The 24,608-nt window shown below is 32.7% G+C and overlaps 2 protein-coding genes and 1 long non-coding RNA gene across 11 annotated transcripts in view; 1 reads left to right on the forward strand and 2 right to left on the reverse strand.

The window, feature by feature from the left end:
* LOC111058466 (gastrula zinc finger protein XlCGF57.1-like) overlaps positions 1-24,608 on the reverse strand; it is a 110,565-nt gene that overhangs the window by 42,391 nt on the left and 43,566 nt on the right. For 2 of the 5 annotated variants that reach the window (XM_039436153.1, XM_039436152.1), the window contains exon 1: positions 2,581-2,940. The exons of 1 other annotated variant lie outside the window; for it this stretch is intronic. In XM_039436153.1, coding sequence (XP_039292087.1) covers positions 2,581-2,592 — 12 coding nt within the window. In that variant the 5' untranslated portion in view covers positions 2,593-2,940. Of the gene's footprint in view, positions 1-2,580; positions 2,941-24,608 lie in introns of those variants that run through there. 2 more of the 5 variants (XM_039436156.1, XM_039436154.1) reach the window with 1 other exon arrangement.
* Positions 1-24,608, forward strand: part of LOC111064380 — a 26,371-nt gene continuing 1,763 nt past the window's right edge. Inside the window, exons 1-4 of one of the 5 annotated variants that reach the window (XM_039436159.1) lie at positions 1-94; positions 19,198-19,342; positions 21,474-21,728; positions 22,840-22,939. In XM_039436159.1, the coding sequence (XP_039292093.1) occupies positions 19,335-19,342; positions 21,474-21,728; positions 22,840-22,939 (363 nt within the window). In that variant the 5' untranslated portion in view covers positions 1-94; positions 19,198-19,334. Of the gene's footprint in view, positions 95-1,828; positions 1,918-17,334; positions 18,215-19,063; positions 19,425-21,473; positions 21,729-22,839; positions 22,940-24,608 lie in introns of those variants that run through there. The other 4 variants (XM_039436158.1, XM_039436157.1, XM_039436160.1 and 1 more) reach the window with 4 other exon arrangements.
* The window catches only part of LOC120353238, a 25,790-nt gene continuing 22,769 nt past the window's right edge, over positions 21,588-24,608 (reverse strand). The window contains exon 3 of the long non-coding RNA XR_005572243.1: positions 21,588-22,375. This is a non-coding gene — a long non-coding RNA (uncharacterized LOC120353238). The remainder of the gene's footprint in view (positions 22,376-24,608) is intronic.

A 24,608-nucleotide genomic window follows, 5' to 3' on the forward strand; every position in this document is an offset into this window, starting at 1 on the left:
CATCACTAAACTGATTGGACAATCATGTGGTTGCCTACATCAAAATTATAAAAAGTTGGAAAATTTTTAATTCTAAATGCAGTAAGATCATTCTGTATGTAATTATGATCATTCTTCATGTAATTATGGTTGCTCTTTATGAAGAAAAATAAATTGTAGTTTATATTTTAATCAAAAAAGTTGGTTAACCAAGTTATTTCAAAATGGATTTGCATGAGGTTCAAAGATTAAGAAGTTAAAAATTTTATGTTAAAACAAAATATTTTTAAAAGTGTAACAACAAGTAAAATGTGTGGGGAAGATTGTAATAAGGCCAAAAAGTAAAATAGGCCTACTAGTGATAAAAAAGCAACCATACCTAGATTTGGTGTGAAAAAGGCTGACTTCCCTGGCTACCTGGCTGAGTTCCAGTTTAAGAGAAGATATAAGGATTGTGAGGAGCACAATCAGTGCATCCACTTTTCTTTGATCCAGCAGGAGTTGTTTGTCCCAATGCACTAGTAAGATTTGGTTTGGATGGGTTTGGTGAGATTAGCTTTTCCTTTTGAATTGGAGTTTTGAGTGAATTGACAGTTGTCACACATGATTTTTTTAAATGTTTAAAAAAATAGTGGGAATTAAAAAAATTGAAAAATACCTGATGTGTCCCTTACAAATAATAACCTTTTAATGTAATTTTGGGAAAGAATTAGTTTTCCCCAACACATCCAGAAAGTCTTCTCTGACAACTGTCAGTTCACTGTTTAACACTCAAAACTCCAATGCAAAAGGAAAAGCTTATCAAACCCATCCCAAGCAAACCTTACTAGTGCGTTGGGACAAACTCCCGCTGCCTCAAAGAAATAGTGGATGCACTGATTGCGCTCCTCACAATTGTTATATCTTCTCTTAAACTGGAACTCAGCCAGGTGGCTAGAGAAGTCGGCCTTTTTCACACCAAATCTAGGTATGGTCACTTTTTTATAATCACTAGTATACATATTCCACTTTTTGCCAAATTGCCCTGTTAAAATGAACATGTCAAAATGAAGCTTGATGAATTCTCTGCACTTTTTGTTCAGTTGAATTTTGTGATATTCTCAACAGTTCCTGAGATATTTGCTCTTGAAAGTGTATAATTGTTAAAATAACAGGTTTATATCCAATGTTTTGATGTTTCAGGGCTTATAACTCTCCAACAATGCATTGTAAGAATTGATGCTTATCGTAGGTTTGTAGAGCATTGAATTGTCTTTGAAATGATGTATTATTTCACTATTCCAAGTTTTCCTTACATTGTTATAATAGCTTCCATGTAGGGAGAGAAATTTTCATTGCTGCAACAAGTGTCAACTCAGGGGTTCCACACCTTCAACAGAGGGGATAAAGATGCGCACTTTTGCTACCTAGTTTACCTACTAACTAGTCTAAATGAAGCTGCAAAGTCAAAAATTGTATCACAGACACCCCCTTCAAATTTCATTGTCAAATGATCAGTTGTTGCAGCAAAGAAAATTTCACATCCTACATTGAGAAGCTGCTATAACAATGAAAGGAAGACTTGGAATAGTGAAATAATACAACATTTTAAAGAGAATTCAATGCTCTATAAATCTACAATAAGCATTAATTCTTACAATGCATTTTTGGAGAGTTATAAGCCCTGAAACATCAAAACATTGGATATAAACCTGTTATTTCAACAATTACATACTCTCAAGAGCGAATATCTCTGGAACTGTTGGGAATATCACAAAATTCAACTGAACAAAAAGTGCAGAGAATTCATCAAGCTTCATTTTGAATAGTTAGTTATGTCAGTTGAACGCATTGTTCTCAAGATATCAGCGTGGGAGCAAAACGTGAGTTTTGGAGGCAAGCATGTTTTTTTCAATAATGTCACACCTTCAAGAGCGGATATCTCGTTAACTAGAAAAGGTATAGAAGTTGTGGAATAGATACTGTAGGAAATTATGTAAGCTTTAATTTTGTATATAACAGTTATGTCCGTAAGATACATAGTTTTCGAGTTATTTATGTGAGAAACCAAAAATGGTACCTTTGAACCACCCCTACCGCCTTAGCATAGGTAATAAGGGTGGGGACTTTTCATCAAAAATTGTCTTCCAAACTTTTCCCTCAATTATAGGCTAACCTATTCTTTGACTGGACTTTAATAAATCTGTAAAAACATTGTTCAATTTAATCAATTGTTGACCAGCCATAATTTATGCTGAATAGATCCTGTCAATAATAAGTAAAATAATGAACACTTGAAACACAGAGTTCAACAAGATGGTACCGTACTTGAAAATGTAATGATCAAAGCTGGTCAAGGATTGATTGAATTGAACATGTTTTACAGATCTATCAGGTCTAAGCATTTTACATGCTCTAATGAATAGACCTATAATGTAAATATGAATAAGCCTATGTAGCAATAATTGCTCAATAATTCTCTAAAACCTCAATTTAACATAAGATAGGATATAAATAATCGTAATAAATTAATATTACCGTAATGTTTTATTAAAATAGGCCTTACTGAGTTTTAGGTTATGTAAGTCTATTGTGCTTAGAATTTTCATGTAGGCTACTTACTTCGGGCTCCATTCCAGTATTTTATATTCAAATTTATACTGGGCTTATATAAAATGAGCTACCAAACTATTATAAATATTTTAGTAAACTATACTTTGGTAAACACTAAACAGAACTATCGTAGAGCAAACTATAATACTAATGTGAATGTGAATTGAATCAATTGAATAGTTTAATCAATGTGAAAAAGTGCTCACCGACCTTGACCCAAGCTTAGACCAGTTATAGTTATAGTATGGACACACTGGGAAGTCTAGCCTCTGAAGCCAATATCTACTGCCATATTGCCCTATCGTGACAAGCAGCATCGGATAGAAAAATTTCAGATTGAGTCTATTTCAAATGGAACAGGATCATTGTTTATGAAAATGGTGAACTCCCGCTGAAATAGACACAATCTGCAATGGAAAACAATGTAAACAAACTATACAGAAAAGTTTTCTATACGATGATGACGTCACGATTTGGCGATTTGGTAGTAGATTGCTGTTGGCTTCATCGACTTTCAGTATAAATATAATGGAGTGGCCGTAGTCGAGTGGATTAGATGCTGGCTTTGTGATCCAAAGGTCCGGGTTCTAATCCCAGGCCGGGCAAGATATTTTTATCGGGCCACTCCCGTGTTTTGGATGGACACGTTAATTGTAGGTCCCGGCTGCCTAAAAAGCAGTTGTAAGGTCATGTCAGAGGCCCTGAAATTGATCAGTTGCGACCTGAAAACACTGACACCAGACTTGAGCCAGCCAGGTCACACGATATTATTATTATAGTATAAATATACAATGTATAAATATACAATGAGGCGTGTCTATTCTATAACTGGTCTAAGGACACAAGTTAGCAAACTATAGTGGCTCCGTGAACATATAGTGCACAAGCCCGAAAAAAATTGACAATAGACTATGAATTTTGTGTCAGCAGAATATCCAAAGATTAAATTTTGTACAAGGACCGTTTTTTTTACATGCATTTGAAGTCGCGGTCAAGGTCATTTTCCAATGCTAATTTCACTATGCTGGAAGTGTGAACTTGTAGTGCACATGTCAGAAAAAATAGGAAGAAAATTGACAATAAACTACAAATTTTGTGTCGTCTGAATATGCAAAAATCGAATTTTGTACAAGCACCGTTTCTTTAGACGCTTTTGAAGATGGCGTCAAGGTCATACATATCATGATTATTCCCCTATGCTGGCTACCTGCCAGCTACGCTACCGCTCATGCAGGCAGTATATTATACAGGCGTGATAAAACGTTTTGTATTACTTTGAATGAATAAAATACTGTATCCAAGTCGAAAACATGATCCATTGAATCATCTTCAACCACAAATGAATTAAGTACAAGCACAGTTTTCACGAAACAAAAAATTCAAAGATCAATATTTGTAATAGTGAAACTATGGGGAATTATTGAATAATCAACCACAAAAGTCAAGTGCATGGCATTTCTTCTGTTATTCTGGACAGAATGCAATGTTTAACATATATAGAATCATTTCTGATTACGAATGAATTTTGTACAAGCACAGTTTTCACGAAAAAAAATTCAAAGATTTATACCAGTTATAGGTATCCTCTTGGGAATTCTTGAATAATCAACCACAAAAGTCAAGTGGATGGCATTTCTTCTTTCATTCTAGACTAAATGCAATGATGAACATATAATGAATTATTCTTGATCATGAATGAATTATGTACAAGCACAGTTTTCACGGAAGAAACTCCAAAGTTATAGTGATACTATCGAGAATTCTTGTAAAATAAACCACAAAAGTCAAGTGCATGGTATTTCTTCTGTTATTCTGTACTGAATGCAATGTTGAACATATATAGAATCATTTCTGATCTTGAATGAATTTTGTACAAGCACAGTTTTCATGTAAAAAAATTATTCTTGAATAATCTACCACAGAAGTCGAGTGCATGGCATTTATTGTGTTATTATGGACTAGATGCAATGTTGAACATATAAAGGATCATTCCTATACATGAATGAATTTTCTACAAGCACAGTTTTCACGATAAAAATATCAAAGTTCAATACCAGTTATGGGTATCCTCTTGGGAATTCTTGAATAATCAACAACAAAAGTCAAGTGCATGACATTTCTTCTGTTATTATGGACTAAATGCAATAGTGAACATGGGCAGAATCATTCCTGATCACAAATGAAATTTGTACAAGCACAGTTTTCACGAAAAAAATTTACAAAGTTCAATATAAGTAATAATGCTCCATATATCAATATATGGAGTGCATCTAAGGGTTGATTCTCATAGAACATAATCTCACGAACTTATGTCATTGTGTGAAATATCAATGTTAGGATAATGTAGTTAGTGATGATGATTCTAGCTGAAAATTAGGTGTTTCTCACAATACAAGGAGCATTATTGTCAGGGGTACCTGGAAATCTATATGAGATAGAGTGCTCTACCTGATTTCAGATTGTAGAGTACAAAAAATACGCCCAGAGAGATTTTGAATTATACATCTAAATGGTGACCATTGGAAGATATTGTTGATCAAAAACTAAACTTCATTAAAATATTGATTTTTTCTTCAAACTTCACTCATTTCTGAAAGATCATAGCTCAGTACTCATTGAAGATAGGGAGTTCCGAATGATCTCATTTTATAATCTAAAAAAAGGCTAGAGCAAATTTTTCTGTCCGATTACGACATTTGGCAGAAATAGCTGAAAACTGGAAAATGAGCTGAAACTACAAGGTTCTCAGGGCCACTCTGTATCTAGCACAAGAAAATTTTGCATGAAGAAATTGGTTCTGGACTTCCCAAATAATATATTAAAAAATCAGAACTACAATATAAATTGGATGCACCAATGTATTATAGTGATTGGACTAATAAACTTTGCAAGAATTCCATGTTGCACCAAGAGCTACAGAGTAGCCTATGGACTGTCTAATAGTTGGAAATTATAACTTTCATGGAACTGTACAGACCATGGAAATTGAAATCCTCGAGTAAAATTCCAAGTGTGAAATGACGTTACGAAACATAACAGGATGGTTGCACAAGGGTTGGAAATATGCTAAATACACCTGCCAAAAGGTCTCGCAGTTTTATTTTTCTCCCTTGACCGTACCATGCCCCCATTTGGATAGGTTTTACCCGAAAATCTTCTTCGTGAAAACTGTGCTTGAACAAAATTCATTCGTGATCAGAAATGATTCTATATAAGTTTAGCATTGCATTCAGTCCATAATAACAAAAGAAATGCCATGCACTTGACTTTTGTGGTTGATTCAGTTGTTGCTATCAGAAAGCCGAGGCGAAAGGTTGTTTTTGTCGAGAGTCAAGAGAGATTGCTGGTGCACAATATCGGTCGTCTGTGAGATACTGAGAAATACTGTCAATTGCTGTAGTATTGTATTCGGAATGCAAAAATGTGAGTGTTCATGTGATAAATTCTATGATCTCAAGAATTTGCTCAAGTGCTCGTCTTGATAGGTAGTCTACCACTTTGCACTTTGTGTGTGTTAAATTGAAGGATGTGAACTTCAAGAAACTGTCCAAGGAGTCTTTGAAACGTTGGAAGTGTCTAAATTGTAAATTTACTGAATCAAAAATGCCCGACAATGAATTTCCTCAAATTTTGAATGACTTCAAAAAAGAATTATTGAATTAAGTGCGGCAAACTATCAGCCAGGAACTTTCGATAATAACTCCGGAGCTCAAGAAAACCAATGAAAGTGTATCAGAGCTACATAAGTCCATAGAATTCTTCTCAGTCAAGATTGACGATTTTTCTAAGATGATAGAGGAGATGAAGAGGGATAAAAGTGCACTTGAGAAGGGAAATACGATTTTGAAATCAAATATCAGTGACTTGGAGATTCAGTTGAATGAACTGCAACAATAGTCAAGAGCTAATAATAACGAAATACAGGGTATACAATCTACTGCTAATGAGGATGTGTACGAAATAATAAAACAGACTTCAAATGTTTTGAATATAGATAATTACAATATATCTCAAATAAATGTCGCACACCGTTTGCCGTCATCAAAAGAGAAAATACCATCAATTATAGTTTCCATCAACTCAACAAATCAATAAGAATCTACCGGACGGACCTGTTTATATTGTGGATAATCTTTCTCCAACATACCGAAAACTTTTGTTTGAGGCCAAACAGTTTTGTAAAAATCATGATTACAAGTTCGTGTGGGTATCAAACAATAAAATTCTTATCAGGAAGAACGAGCAGGTTAGAGTAATCAAGCTTAACAGCATTTCTCAGCTTCAAAGTCTTTATAGGCAGTCCAAATAGGATCAATGATATATTTTATCACTTGTTATTTGGTAATATGGACAATAATGTACTGGTTTTTGACGGATTTTCTCCTATCGCGCATGCAATTACTTTTTTCACTGATATTCCTCAACTTTCTGCGGACGCTGTCGGTAGTGGACTGTTCGTAAATATGATTATGATAGATAGGTGTAATCACTTGGAAGATAAGAAGAGCACCGCTGGTCGATGCTTTTTCAGAAATTCTTTCTCTCTTTCAGCTACTTCGAACAATTTCACTATCTGTACCTTGATTATTATAACGTTTGATAATAACATTTTGGATTTCGATAAACACCGAATTAATCATTGTGGTGGCTATTTAAAAAATTACAATAGTAATAACAATTGTTTCAAGGCCCATATAAGGCTGAATATCATTCTCAAAGAGATCTCTGATCTTGCATTGTATCAGTTTCATACTATTTATGGAAATAGAGGAACTTTTTGAATTGTAGATACCGATAACCATTCAACTGAAGAAATAGATGACTATCTTAACTATGTACCCTCTTGCAATATTGCAGATGTAACTTTCTATAATATATTTCTTATGAACATACGTAGTCTGAATAAACATTTTGATGAATTGCTATATGCTGCCTTCAAGACAGCAAAACTATGTATGACATAATTGTACTTACAGAAACATGGATTAGTGAGGATGCACTCTTTTCTTTCAATATTCCAGGATACAAATCGATAAATAAATGCTCTGAAGTGAATAAATGCAATAGCCAATGTATATATTATGTTAAGGAAAATATTAATTTTAATGTGGTAAATTGTGATATCGATGAATGTAATTCTGTTTGCCTCGATGTTAAAACTATGAGTGGGAAGTTTCTAAGATTGTTGAGAGTTTATCGTTCACCAATAGGTTTCTGAATTCTTGGCAAGCTTGGATGAATACATAAGTAGCTTTCCAAATAATACTGATGTCTGTCTGGCAGGTGACATCAACTTGAACTTAAATCACTTTGACAAATTTATTGATGAGTATATCTATATTTTAAGTAAAAATGGTTTGAGGTCCCTTATCAATAGTAATACGAGGATCACGGAGTTTACAGCATCTTGTATAGATCACATTTTTCTAAGAACTAATGACAGATTTCTGGTGGATATGAAGGCCAATGTTTTGAAGACTAATATCACAGATCACTTTTCGATTTCTCTTCACATTGGCTATCAGATTAACATTGTAAGAGAAGAGATAGTGGCGAGGAAAATTAGAGAAATCGATTATATCAAGCTGAGAGAGAGCCTCAGCACAGAAACTTGGTCCCAGATTTTAAATAACAACTTAATATGAATAAATAAAATATATATAATGTGGTTGAAAATTTCGTTAATACTCTTAACAACCACATTCAATTGTCAAGTTATGAGATTTCTATATCCCACAAAAAAAGACTTTTGAATCCATGGATTATACCGGGACTGATAAAATAAATAAATGCAAAAGAAAAAATGTATAAGAAACTAAAAAGAGAACCTTTCAACTCAAAACTCAAGCAGGATCTGAAAGATTATAGGAAGATATTGGACGAATCAATCGAAAAGGTGAAAGAAATATATTATAGAAACCAAATAAATAATTGCAAAGGAAACCCAAAGAAACTTAGAAAAAGCATAAGAATATTTTTTCTTGTCATCAACTCGATTTTGTATTGTAAATTGTATTTTGTTTTTAGTTTTTATTTTAAATCAGACTTTTTGCAACTCCCACCAGCGGTCAAAGATTTTTCTTTTTGCTGGTGGTGCCTGAGAAAATTTTTAGTTTTTAGTTCTTGGAGGTGAATTTTATTTCATTTTCTTGTGATAAGTGTTGATTTATTAACCTTGATTTTTTGCATTGTTAAATTCTGGCAAAAAAGAATTGAATGGATTATTCAAGAATTCCCAAGAGGACACCAGTCCTATAACTGGTATTGAACTTTGAAATCTTTTTTCGTGAAAACTGTGCTTGTACAAAATTAATTTGTGATCAGGAATGATTCTGTATAATTATGTTCACTATTGCATTTAGTCCATAATAACAGGAGAAATGCAATGCACTTGACTTTTGTTGTTGATTATTCAAGAATTCCCAAGAGGATACCCATAACTGGTATTGAACTTTGATATTTTTTTCGTGCAAACTGTGCTTGTACAAAATTCATTCGTGTTTAGGAATGATCCAATATATGTTCAACATTGCATTTAGTCCATCATAACACAAGAAATGCCATGCACTTGACTTTTGTGGTTGATTATTCAAGAATTCCAGTAAGGATACCTATTACTGGTATAAAATTTTGAAATTTTTTTCGTAAAAACTGTGCTTGTACAAAATTCATTCGTGATCAGGAATGATTCTGTATAATATTCACTATTGCATTAAGTCCAAAATAACAGGAGAAATGCCATGCACTTGACTTTTGTTGTTGATTATTCAAGAATTCCCAAGAGGATACACATAACTGGTATTGAACTTTGATATTTTTTTTCATGAAAACTGTGCTTGTACAAAATTCATTCGTGTTCAGGAATGATCTAATATATGTTCAACATTGCATTCATCAAGAATATCAGGATAAATCCCATGCACTTGACTTTTGTGGTTGATTATTCAAGAATTCCAAGAGGATAACTATAACTGGTATTAAACTTTGGAATTTTTTTTCGTGAAAACTGTGCTTGTAAAAAATTCATTCTTGATCAGGAATGATTCTGTATATATTCACTATTGCATTTAGTCAAAAATAACAGGAGAAAAGCCATGCACTTGACTTTTGTTGTTGATTATTCAATAATTCCCAAGAGGATACCCATAACTGGTATTGAACTTTGATACTTTTTCGTGAAAACTGTGCTTGTACAAAATTCATTCGTGTTTAGGAATGATCCTTTATATGTTCAACATTGCATTCAGTCCAGAATAACAGAAGAAATGCTATGCACTTGACGTTTGTTGTTGATTATTCAAGAATTCCCAAGAGGATAACTATAACTGGTATTAAACTTTGGAATTTTTTTTCGTGAAAACTGTGCTTGTACAAAATTCATTCGTGATCAGGAATGATTCTGTATATATTCACTATTGCATTTAGTCCAAAATAACAGGAGAAATGCCATGCACTTGACTTTTGTTGTTGATTATTCAAGAATTCCCAAGAGGATACCCATAACTGGTATTGAACTTTGATATTTTTTTCGTGAAAACTGTGCTTGTACAAAATTCATTCGTGTTTAGGAATGATCCTATATATGTTCAACATTGCATTTAGTCCATCATAACACAAGAAATGCCATGCACTTGACTTTTGTGGTGATTATTCAAGAATTCCAGTAAGGATACCTATTACTGGTATAAAATTTTGAAATTTTTTTCGTAAAAACTGTGCTTGTACAAAATTCATTCGTGATCAGGAATGATTCTGTATAATATTCACTATTGCATTAAGTCCAAAATAACAGGAGAAATGCCATGCACTTGACTTTTGTTGTTGATTATTCAAGAATTCCCAAGAGGATACACATAACTGGTATTGAACTTTGATATTTTTTTTCATGAAAACTGTGCTTGTACAAAATTCATTCGTGATCAGGAATGATTCTGTATATATTCACTATTGCATTAAGGTCATGATAGCAGAATAAATCCCATGCACTTGACTTTTGTGGTTGATTTCTCAAGAAATCCCATAGTATCATTATTAAAAATATTGATTTTTGATATCTTTTTCTCGTGAAAACTGTGCTTGTACAAAATTCATTCGTGATCAGGAATGATTCTATATATGTTCAACATTGCATTCAGTCAGGAATAACAGAAGAAATGCTATGCACATGACTTTAGTGGTTGATTTCTCAAGAATTCCCAAGAGGATAACTATAACTGGTATTAAACTTTGGAATTTTTTTCGTGAAAACTGTGCTTGTACAAAATTCATTTGTGATCAAGAATGATTCAGTATGTGTCCACTATTGCATTAAGTTCATGATAGCAGAAGAAATGCCATGCACTTGACTTTTATTGTTGATTATTCAAGAATTCCCAAGAGGTTACCCATAACTGGTATTGAAATTTGATATTTTTTTTTTTGAAAACTGTGCTTGTACAAAATTCATTCGTGTTCAGGAATGATCCTATATATGTTCAACATTGCATTCAGTCTAGAATATCAGAATAAATCCCATGCACTTGACTTTTGTGGTTGATTTCTCAAAATATCCCCATAGTATCATTATTAAAAATATTGATTTTTGATATTTTTTTTCGTGAAAACTGTGCTTGAACAAAATTCATTCGTAATCAGGAATGATTCTATATATGTTCAACTTGTACATAATTCATTTGTGATCAGGAATGATTCAGTATGTGTCCACTATTGCATTAAGGTCATGATAGCAGAATAAATGCCATGCACTTGACTTTTATTGTTGATTATTCAAGAATTCCCAAGAGGTTACCCATAACTGGTATTGAGCTTTGATATTTTTTTTCGTGAAAACTGTGCTTGTACAAAATTCATTCGTGTTCAGGAATGATCCTATATATGTTCAACATTGCATTTAGTCCATAATAACACAAGAAATGCCATGCACTTGACTTCTGTGGTTGATTATTCAAGAATTCCCCATAGTATCATTATTAAAAATATTGATTTTTGATATTTTTTTCGTGAAAACTGTGCTTGTACAGAATTCATATGTGATGAACAGCATGGGTTCCAGAAGGGAAATCTACTAAGACTGCAATAGTATCCCTTGTTGAAAGACTAATAGATATAATAGATTCAGGTGAGAAGGCAGCCGCAATATTTCTTGATTTATCCAAAGCTTTTGATTGTGTGAACCATAGAATATTATTGGAAATACTAAAACTGTAGGTGTGAATGGTATAGAACTAAATTGTTTGAATCATATCTCATAGGTAGAAACCAGTGTGTTGAGCTTACCAAGGTGGATGGGAATGAAATAGTAAAAATTAAATCTCAAAAACTGGAGGTCCAGGCTGGAGTACCTCAAGGCTCAATTCTGGGTCCCTTACTGTTTCTGTTGTATGTGAACCATTACCAAAGAGTTAAAAGATCACAGAGCTCTGTTGTTTGCTGATGACACATCGCTTATCTTTAACAATTATTTATTAGATAGTCTAGAAATAAATGCTTTTACTGGAGTACAGTCAATTGTCCAATTCTTGAAGCAAAGGCAATTAACAATAAATAGTAAGAAATGTCAATTCCTACAATTCAAAAGTAAATATAATTCAGTAGAGGATAGAGAAATAAATGTGTTTGTAGAGGAAAATGAATTAGACCAAGAAGAGAAAGTAGCATTCTTGGGAATTTTATTGGACAGGAAATTAACATGGCATCCTTACATTGAGAGATATGTAATAAGATATCATCTGGGGTATTTGTCCTGCAGCAGCTTGCTAGGCTGAATGATAAAAAACTACTGTTAACTGCTTACCATGGACTTATACTATCTCATATTAGGTATGCTATTTTAGTATGGGGTAATTCATCTCAACAAAATATGGACAGGGTGTTTAAGATTCAAAAGGAGGCACTCAGATGTATAGAGAAAGTGAATAGGTTAGACTCTTGTAGGCCTTTATTTAAAAATCTTGGTCTATTAACTGTGCCATCTTTGTATGTATATGAAGTTGTAATGCATGTGAAAACGAGTGGTGTGATCCAGAATTCAGATGTTCATGAGTATAATACGCAAAACAGAGCAGATTATCATATAATGGGTCACAATAGTAGGTTATTTGAACAAAAACCAGATTATATTGGTAGGAAATTTTATAACAAGCTACCTCAAATCTTGAAAGTAATGATGATTTGAAGATTTTCAAAAAACAAATTAAAAAATATTTAGTTGATAGAGCTTTTTATAGTGTACAAGAATTCCTTTCAAACCTAAACTAGGTTGAACTACTTAGTGTTAGAATTATTATGTAATAACATGACTTGTCTTATACTCCATGACTGGAGTCTTTAGGACGTAATCTTAAAAAAAAAAAAAAAAAACTTTTATTGTTGATTATTCAAGAATTCCCAAGAGGTTACCCATAACTGGTATTGAGCTTTGATATTTTTTTTCGTGAAAACTGTGCTTGTACATAATTCATCCTATATATGTTCAACATTGCATTTAGTCCATAATAACACAAGAAATGCCATGCACTTGACTTCTGTGGTTGATTATTCAAGAATTCACCATAGTTCCACTATTACAAATATTGAACTTTGATATTTTTTTCGTGAAAACTGTGCTTGTACAGAATTCATTTGTGATTGGGAATGATCCTATATATGTTCAACATTGCATTCATTCCATAATAACACAAGAAATGACATGTACTTGATTTTTGTGGTTGATTATTAAAGATTTCCCAAGAGGATAAATATTACTGATATTAAATTTTGATTTTTTTTTCTTGAAAACTGTGCTTGTACAAAATTCATTCGTGATCAAGATTGATTCTATATATGTTCAACATTGCATTCAGTCCACAATAATAGATAAAATGCTATGCACTTGACGTTTGTTCTTGATTATTCAAGAATTCCCAAGAGGATAACTATAACTGGTATTAAATTTTGGAATTTTTTTTTCGTGAAAAAAGCAATGATTCTATATATGTTTAACATTGCATTCAGTCAGAAATAACAGAAGAAATGCTATGCACTTGACTTCTGTTGATGATTATTCAAGAATTCCCAAGAGGATAACTATAACTTGTATTAAACTTTGGAATTTTTTTTCATGAAATCTGTGCTTGTACATAATTCATTTGTGATCAGGAATGATTCTGTATATGTCCACTATTGCATTAAGTCCATGATAGCAGAAGAAATGCCATGCACTTGACTTTTGTTGTTGATTATTCAAGAATTCCCAAGGGGTTACTCATAACTGGTATTGAACTTTGATATTTTTTTTCGTGAAAACTGTGCTTGTACATAATTCATTCGTGTTCAGAAATGATCCTATATATGTTCAACATTGCATTTAGTCCATAATAACACAAGAAATGCCATGCACTTGACTTCTGTGGTTGATTATTCAAGAATTCCCCATAGTTTCACTATTACAAATATTGATCTTTGAATTTTTTGGTTTGTGAAAACTGTGCTTGTACTTAATTCATTTGTGGTTGAAGATGATTCAATAGATCATGTTTTCGACTTGGATACAGTATTTTATTCATTCAAAGTAATACCAAACTTTTTATCACGCCTGCATAATATACGGCCTGCATGAGCGGTAGCGTAGCTGGCAGGTTGCCAGCATATGGAAATAATCATTGATATGTATGACCTTGACTCCATCTTCAAAAGCATCTAAAAAAAACAGTGCTTGTACAAAATTCGATTTTTGCATATTCAGACGACACAAAATTCGAAGTTTATTGTCAATTTTTTTCCTATTTTTCTGACATGTGCACTACAAGTTCACACTTCCAGCATAGGGAAATTAGCATTGGAAAATGACCTTGAACGCAACTTCAAATGCGTGTAAAAAAAAACGGTGCTTGTACAAAATTTAATTTTTGGATATTCTTCCGACACAAAATTCGTAGTTTATTGTCAATTTTTTCGGGCTTGTGCACCACAAGTTCACGGAGCCAACTATAGTGAGGTTCACGTTATAATGGCAGTGGATAAAGATTGAAGAAAAGCTATGCCAATTCTCTGCATTAGTTAATTATATTTCTACACTATCAAAAACATAATTGGCATCGTTGTGGACCTAGAAAAGGATAGTACCACCGGCTTTGTCGAATGATAGACTAGGATAGCAAAACCAAAGTTGATCAAATATTGTCATTATAACATGGAACCCACTATAGCGCTAGCACCTCAGCTTTAACGATAGAAATAGAAGTAGAAAGCTGTTAGCCTACACAGAATTCATCTCACTAGAAAACAAAGTCATTGAATCAACTCCTATTTTATAGCACTTCTTTCTTTTAACTATTCACATTATTTGTTCACAACAAACAACATGGTAAGGAATGATTCAAGGAGGATCGTGAAGACGAAATAATAGACTATCCCATTGGTACACTTTGACGCTACTTTTTTCCCGTGCTAGCCACCTTGGATTGACCATAATTCAAATTATGTCTTCCCAATTTATGCATTTTCTCATCATTATTTACAAATGATTAAGTTATTATCAATGGCTCTAGTTAAAAATAAGTATTCGGACAAATTTGATAATACCAATGTTATTATTTATATACTCATAAAACTGGAATACCACTGACTTCTCACTGTTAACGATTTGTGGAAAACTACTGTAGGCTACCGTATGGCTTGCAGTGATTGGAATATAATAGCTTCCCTATAGGCCCTAGGTGCTCACTAAGAAATAATATTCTCAGGATATTTTTACTTCATGTTATGATAGTTCTAAAGGATTCAAAATAGTCTATAGTCATTGATGAATTAATACAGTAATGTTGACAAAAGCCATATGATTTTTTTCAAACTAGTTGAATGCTTTGTAATGCTAATACAATTTATGTTTGAAGTATGATGTAGGATAAAAGAAAAAGGGAGACTCACCAAAACATAAAATATGTTTCCAACTCTGACGAAAATCTTTGAGTGTTATTAATGCTAGGATTTACCAAGTTGGTCGAATAAAATCTGATAATGTTCAAAACATGCACTGGCTAACACTGGACTGGAGTAAATCACCCATATAGGTGATTTTGTTTTGTCGATGGGATTACAAACCTGTGTTTATGTCCTCAATGGATTTGAACCTGGGCCTCTGAATCATAAAGCCAGCATCTAGTCCAATCGACTACGGCCACTACATATCATGTTTAAGATTCAACATACTTTTGTGCAACTGGGCATATGTGTTATTCAATCAGGAACATATGTGTAGTTTGTACTGTAATCTTGACTTTTCTTACATACTTCAAAATAATTGAACATGCTTTGATTCTGCATGGTATAGTATACATTTAAAAAATTGTGATATAAAATAAAAAAACACCACAATTATTGCAGATTCACAATAAAAAGTATTTGGCTACTATGAATTGATTCATTAAAGATGTCATTCCCATCAGAAGTTGTCAAATTTGATTTTAAAGCTTTACTAAAAAAAGGTTTTACAGAATGAATGAGTGAATCAGCTCCCCTATAAAAAATGAAAGGCTATTCAAAATTCATTACAAATAATTTATTATAATCAAACAAGGCTTGGCCGAGCTATAATGTTGATACATTTGAACCATACTTCTATAGCTTGGCCTTGGCTTAGGCATACTTATTGCAAAGACAGACAGACAAATGCCAAAGGCTCCACTTGGAACAAAGCTTTTACTTCTCAGTAAATTACTGTTTATTCAACCCATATGTTTATTATTCGTTTTATGTAATATTATATGCCATAACTAGATACTGTTTGAAGCTCTCTGTAATATCAGAATGAATTCATGCACAATGAATAACATGATTCTATGAATAGATTATTGGTAAAATGATTGATAAACAGAAAATGGAAATTTAGTAGAAATAATATGACTATGAATGATATAGTATCAATACTGTGATACAGAACTTGATATTTGTTGATGGGAATGTACTTCATGAATTATAATCTGTGAAAAGTCACTCCTGGAGTCATCTTTGAACTTCTGTTTGTACATCCAAATGCACAAAAGGTTACCATTTTCATCGTAACTTTTATTTTTTTAATTAAAACTCAATTAAATAAACACATTAGCACAGATTTCAATGCTATGACTGCAGTGCAAGTGCAATGTTTTGGTCAAACTAAGATGGCCGAAAAGATGCGCAAGCCAGAATGCGCGGAGACAGCCAAACTTTGTTTTGCCTACTCAACGATCCTCCTTGGAATGACTAGAAACAGGGTTGCCAATCCTAAAAATGAATGTAAGGACGTTTTGAAATCGATAGGAAGAAGTGAAAATCGAACATTTCGATACATCGATAAAAAATGACCCACTCTGTCGCTGACCGCATCTGTCAGGAGGTGCAGGAATGAAAATCGACCGCATTTGTCGCCTCTTGACACGACAATTGCGGTCAGCTCAGGAATGTGACCCACTCTGTCGCTGACCGCATTTGTCGGGAGGTGCAGGAATGAAAATCGACCGCATTTGACGCCTCATGACACGACAATTGCGGTCAGCTCAGGAATGTGACCCACTCTGTCGCTGACCGCATTTGTCGGGAGGTGCAGGAATGAAAATCGACCGCATTTGTCGCCTCTTGACACGACAAATGCGGTCACCTCAGGAATGTGACCCACTCTGTCGCTGACCGCATTTGTCGTTAGCCCAGTTTGTCGTCGGTCTCAAATGTGTATCGACCCACTTTGTCGTCGACCCACTTATGAAGCATCCCGTGGAAGTGGCATCAGTTGTTAGATTGGCGGGAATGTCGCGCTATTACAAAAAAAAAATGGTGTATTTTACATTACGCTCTTAGTATAATAGTCTGGGCACCTACAGTACAAAAGCCTCTTACATTTCAATAACTGATTAATGCCACAAGAACCAATCAGAGAAGCCTTCTTTTCAATAAAGCTTTCTCTAATTGGTTCTTGTGCCATTTAATCATAATTAGAATTCAACTGGCTTTTGTGCAACCGGGCCTGAATGATTGGTTACTGTTACTGCAGTAGAATAATGGGAAGTAGTGGAACAATTACAAATCAAATTCTTCTTGATTAGCTTGTATCACATTAATATTAGCAACAATAGTAGGCCTATCCGTTACCCGTGGGTAGCCACTAGCCACATCAAGCATTGGCGAGTGTAAAGCACACTGAGACCCCAGTGACACAAGTATCGGTAGATGAACTGGTGACTCAAATGAAATGCCAGCCGGGTCATTAAAATCTAGTGGCCAACTTCCAGAATCTGGTGATCATCGTGTTATGAGAGCAATAAGATATTAATATATAAGACAGGATAAGAATCTGAAATTATTCAGTACCTAATTATATATGTATTACTGTTCTACTAGCATAATTATGTACATACATACTGTATGTACTGTACTACTTATATTCACAGTACTTTTGCTGTAAAAAATTACAAACAGTTTCTACTCTTGTTTTTAAATTTAATAATCACTTTGTAACAGAATGATGATTGATTAACGATAATGTCAGATCCATAAAAGTGGTATTGTGAATAAATAATTCATTCAGTTATTAAAGTAGAATAAAAGAGAGCTGCTATAGTGAGAATAGTTTTACAAATAGTATGATGAATCTCAAGATAAATCTTTCTAAAAAAATATTTCAAGACATACGGTAAGTTTGATAAATAAAATCTGATCATTACTTCAGTAGGTCTACAATAATGTTACTTAGAAGATAAGTTAGAAGAGAAAAATACCTGATAAAAGATCATGAATCCACTAAGGATTTGATTTTCTACAATTTATTGACGTTTCGTGGAAAAAAGTTTATATACACCACATACTACATAATATTATGGTATGCAATTTGTGTTAAAAAAGACAGTCTTTTTGAACTGATAAGAAGTAATTCACTCATATTATTAGTCTGTTGAGGTAGCCTAATTGGGATACTAACATATTCTCAAAGTATTAAAATATTTTCAAATATGAATGAAAATATTCAATAATATTTGATCGAATATTATACATACCTTGAATTTTGTTTTGAGTAATATGATAAGTACATAGGCCTATGCTGTTCGGAGAGGAGTCAAACGGGAAATGGAATGGAAAATCGAATAAAATATTTATGATCGTACAGTAAACGAGAGCCTAAAACTATCACTCAACAATATTCTATTTGTGGCTCACGATAATAGAACAGTAAGAAGGAGGAGATTTCTGTTTAGCACTTCTCAAGCAGATTTTCTCATTTTCCCTTGTTATGCCAATAATTATTGCCAGAGATGGACGTTTTAAAAAGCCCATAATTGAGGCAGAAAATTGGGTAGTTATGTGCCCTCTCCACGAAAATAGTCCAGGCAAAAGGTGATGATTGCTGGAAATGAGACTGCCATGATGAGCATTATCAGATTAGATAGGCAGCTACTTTTATGATAATCATTCCTCTGACCAGAACAATAATTATGATCGGCTCTGGACTCCATTTATAATGACACTTTATTGCAAGTAACTGCACATAATAATTGACTGAAATCTATTATTTTGACAACTTAATAATAGTATTAAGCCATCATTTAGCATTCAGTTTTAGGTTTATTCATGATGAAGCATTAGAAACTGTTTCATAGTTTTGTGTGATATTATGCGCAGGTTCATTATTTTGGAAAACAAAACTCTCATTGTTTATTCTTAATCCGACTGCAGAGTTGGAGGTGTTGGAGTATGTTTGGAAGAATTTCTCATTGTGGAAGCTGCACTTTAACTCTTTAAGAATTCCAACACTTTAAATGCCAAGGTAAAAAAATACTACAAAAAGATAAGTTCGGTTTTCATTCTGCTCACGATTAGGTACTTCGAATTGAATTTAATTTGTTGAGGTAAAGTTTACTACGAGCGAGAACATGTCAAAATTGTTTATATTAGTTGTTATTCTCAAATTTTGTATTGATACTGCACTTATATTGATGATATTCAAATTGAAATTCTCATTGCATGAAAAGAACAATATCAATCACAAATATGGACTATGCATGTGACAGACCTTCATAATATTAATATGATCATAACTAACTAGATCATGAATGAATATCATATTTTATACGTGATAGAAAAAATCAAACAAGCAAATCTCCCACTAAGGCAGGGTAATGTATGTGATAAGGAATTTTCACTATATCTGGTGCGGTATACAATTTTTTCTCAGTTTACAACAATAATTATAGTTAGTTTGAGAATGGTAATATTTCACCTGATATTATAGCTTAATAGTCATAAGAATTGTATTTAGCAAGCATATACGAGCATAGCTGTCAATTAGATTATTAAACTACGTACAATGAAATAGGAATTTCTCAAGCTTGACGAAAAAATCTTTTCAACACTACCAGTATAATAATGTAGAAATGAAGTACCCCACAAAACTCTATATACCACAGAAAAACATTTATAGCATCTATTTTTCTGATTATTCTCTGTCATTTCTATACATAGCTCTGATGACACAAGTTGATGTAAAATGCTTTTTTATACTAATAATCAATTGAAGAAATGGTTTCATCTAGTTCTCAGCTCGAACTAATTGTAGAATTTCAATTCCATTGCTGTATTCTAAAAATATCAGAAGCTGAGATAAACAATAAAATACAACAGTCCATTATTATTATTATTACAGAACACACATTCAAATTAGATATTATTTTCTAGGAGCAAATCTTATAGGCATTTCTATAGGAGTTTAAATATAAAAAACATAATATATTGTACTCTCAGATTATTTTATTTTAATATCAATTTATAAATGTCACTATCATTTATTATCCATAATATATGAGTTGAGAATTAAATACCACCTACCAAAAGATCCCTGAATAATATAAGAGGTTTAAATAATGATGCCTGTTATTTCTTGATTGCAGAAATTATGATAAATATAAATTATACTCTGCTATGAATGAACTGTGTAGGGATGATGATAATAATAATAACCTAACATTTTCCTCTAAAGCCCGGTACACACACATCGATATTTGTTCGTACGATATTTTGCCGTCCTTATGAATTCTATCAGATTGAACGGAATTTGACAAACATCATCTGTTTCATCTAATAGAATTTATAAGGAAGGCAAAATATCGTACGAACAAAAATAGATGTGTGTGTGCGGGGCATAAGAGTCAATCAACGATATCTGAATACCAATCAAACTATGTGTAATACCCACCTATTTTGGACTATATGTAACCTTATATAAATTTGGGAGAGGAATATCACAAAGGTTACCTTATTTTTCCTCTTCCCATCCTTCTTTCGATGATGTACTTATTGAATGAATTAATAAAGAATAAATAGCCACACACTCTCTTTCAGGCTAAAATGGGAAGCTTTAATATTCTTCGGAGATACATCGAACTGGTGCGCTATCACAAACTTCATAACTCAATTCCTTTCCTATTCATAATGACAATAGCAGCATTAGCAGTTGTCAACATGTTTCTGGTTATCATGAACGAACAAAACAATACAGAAAAACGTCTAATGGGAATCAAAGATTTGGTCCATGTTACCGCTGCATTTTCAGTACTTTTCAAGTTGAGTTTAAATCCTGAAGATGCAATAAAACTGGTGAAAGTTATTGAAAGTGGATGCATTGTGCATGTCAACAAAGAAACAGAAAGGGGGAAAAATTGGAAAAGAATTGAGAAATGTTACAGTATCCGAAAGAAAAACATGGAGAAGATGTTCAAATTCATCTACTACCTGATTATTGTAGTGTACATTGGAGCTGTCAATAGGAATTTCTTCAGTTCGCTACTTGGAAGCCCATCTGATTCGAAAACGTCACGTGCTTGGATTACCCCGTTTGTCTATTGGTGTCCCCCTGGCTACGATACCTTCACTTATTTCATGTTCATTTACATTTTTCACAGTATCCTACTACTGTTCATGGCTTTCCAAGGATTTTTCATTGAGATCACCGTTTATCTAGCAACTGAGAAGATTTTGGCCGATTTTGAAACGATTTTTCTGCTGCTAGATGATATAGCAACCAACTTTTCAATGCTTGAATTTGTAGATGGATCTAGTGAGAACCCGACTGACCAGCAGCAAACATTTATTGCATTGGATTTCAATCTTAAAAGAGATATGTCGCGTATTATAAAATGTCATCAGAATTTCAACAGGTAATTCTATTTGAGAATGAAAAAATGTCATTATCATACATCATAAGTATTCTAATCAAGTATTTTAAATGGGCTGCTTGTATTGTTTAATTATCATAAAAATCACTAGTACCATTTTCATACTTTTTATAACTAGTTTCAAGCACTCATTTTGACATTTTAAAATGGCTTGAGTGCTTTTTAATTTCTAGAAAAAACATCACATTATTTATGATAAGTTGAAAATTCCTACTGGAATATTCTTGAGTACTATAAGATTTTTTTAGGAATAGTATCTGTTTTCAATTCTTGATTCCTGAAATTAAAATTCAGACTATAATGATAGTAATTTTGTGATGTTGTGAAAGTGTAAGTCCCTTCAAGTAGTAAAAGAGTAAATGGTTTTCAACCATATTATTATTACATGGATTGTTTGAATAATTGGGGTAGAATTTTTAAAATTACCCTCGACTGTAATTCTGACAAGAGAAAATGATGAACTAATAGCATAACATAATACTTCGCCTCACTGTTTTCCGCCCTTATTGTTCAAAATTTCCAAAAAGGAAATCCAGATTTGGGAATCCGACCGACTTTCATCGAGGTGAATGGTGATTTCGATCCCCAAAATTCCAGAGGTTTTCCCTGTAATGCCACGAAAATCAGCACTGAAAGCATAAAAGGCGTTCAAGGCGTTTCTTTAGAATTTATTTCACAATATAAACATTTTGAAATACTGAGTATAATGATTATGATACTGCATGAAATATTCATGTAGACCCACATCTACTTGAAAAATGTAGAATAAGTGAAGATATTACAACATTTTTTTACAATTAAGTACTTGTTAAAATACGTGAGTATTCTGTAAAAATAGTGAGTCCTCAACACGAATAATTCTCATGTTTTGTTATTATTTTTTAAAAGTGATAAAATTTTATTAAAATCTATAGCTTCCAATATAGAATCTCTTGTGCAGTACTATATTTGAACATATATTTAAACCTTTTGAACGTTTTATGGAATCAGTTGACTCTTTTAATTCAACTTCTTGCACCGTATTTGATCTAACATATTTCTCAATATGTTTGCATATATTAATATAATGAATGATGCTTCTTTTGTTTTCAAGGAATTTTAAAGATTGTGCAGATTTTTCAGCGTATGGCATTCTTGTGAATACTCTCAACATAAGCATCGACACTGTATTCAACATTTATCGTATGATGAAGGTGAGAGATAGCTTCTGCTGACGTTGAAAAGATTTTCAATTATGATGAAAACGTTGAATGCAATGAATGATGGGCTAAAATGTTGGTATAGGTACTATATTGAGCAATCGAAATAGTATATTTCGCACCTAATCCATGTAAGTCCGAGGCCGTAGGCAGAGGACTAGAAAAGATTGAGAGCCGGAAAAACATTTTTGCCCATGGTGCGAACGCTATTTTTCGCCACACAGAAAAATAAACAATATATATATATATATTATATATATATATATATATTATATATATATATATATATATTATATATATATATATATGAGAATAATTGTTTATTAAGCACTTCCGATAGCAAAGTGGAAGGTCATAGCTCTAGCAAATCTGAGGTAATCTGAATATCAGGAAATTGTCCAAGTATTTTTATTTTTTATTCTGATTTGTCTGAATAACCTAAAAGATTATGTTCAATTATGTGGGAGGTTGAGTTTATACTTTCTTATTGTTTCAAATGACAATAAGATGATATTATTATAAATGTTTTAATTATTGAATAATAAACTTAAATAATGAAAAGTTTTTTGATCAGCTGTTTTAGCTCACTTGAAATTTAGCCAATCTGAATGTCAAAACGTCAACAATGCTTATTGTTGTCGTAGACTTTGGAAGTTTAGGTTAGAAGTTCTATACTATTCTGAAAATCGAATTTGAATATTTTATAATATAACTTATATCTTATCTGTATTTCATTCATCCAAATAAAATGATAGTATATTATTGCAGAATACTTTATTCAATTTTTAAAGCTTAAACTGATTCCGTTTCATAAACTATTTGTGAAAACGTTCAGCACCATGGATATTGCCCAAGTAGTTCCAAAATTATCCACCAGGTTTCGTAATAAACGCAGTACTATGAGGTTTGAGGTTAGATTCTATTATACTCTGAAAATTGAATTTGAATAGTTTATAATATCTTATTTGTATTTCATTCATCCAAATAAAATGATAGTATCTTAATGCAAAATACTTCATTCAATTCTAGAAGCATAAACTGATTCCGTTTCATAAACTATTTTGTAAACCCATTCACATCAAATCAGAATCAGCTGACTTCAAGGTTATTTTACAGCCCTAGGGCAGTAAAAATTTTACCGGCCTGGTCAGAAAACAATCACTTTCGGCCTCCATATATGATGAACGTAAACCAGCTCATTACATCCAAGTGGGGCGAAAAATCAATTTTTTAACTCAAAAAGGCTTATTGAATATCAAGTTGTGAGATGCAAATAAGTGGGGAGTGGTAATGGTCGTTGTCAAGTCGACAAAGTGAGATATATCCACTAGTCACTATCAAGTGTATAATATTGTGTACGGCACGCTTTTCATTTTCCAAGTTTTAAATAGTCTTATGAGTCTTTAAAACCAGAGTTTTCTAATAAATATAGTTTTCAAAATGCTGATAAACATAAAAAAGTAGCACAATATTCAACTACTGTTTCTCAGTTGTAGAGATTTTTTGGATTTATTCATCCTTTTAGTAGAAATGGGAATGGAAGTGAAGTATAATTTTATCGGCGTGATTACTCTGTTGCATATCCATACTTTTTCACTGTTAAAATTAAACTTGAATTTTAAAAAACACTTTTGGAGTGAAATGCACTTCATCATCATGACCA

Source organism: Nilaparvata lugens, chromosome 10 (genome assembly GCF_014356525.2).
Source record: "Nilaparvata lugens isolate BPH chromosome 10, ASM1435652v1, whole genome shotgun sequence".
Lineage (NCBI taxonomy): Eukaryota > Metazoa > Arthropoda > Insecta > Hemiptera > Delphacidae > Nilaparvata > Nilaparvata lugens.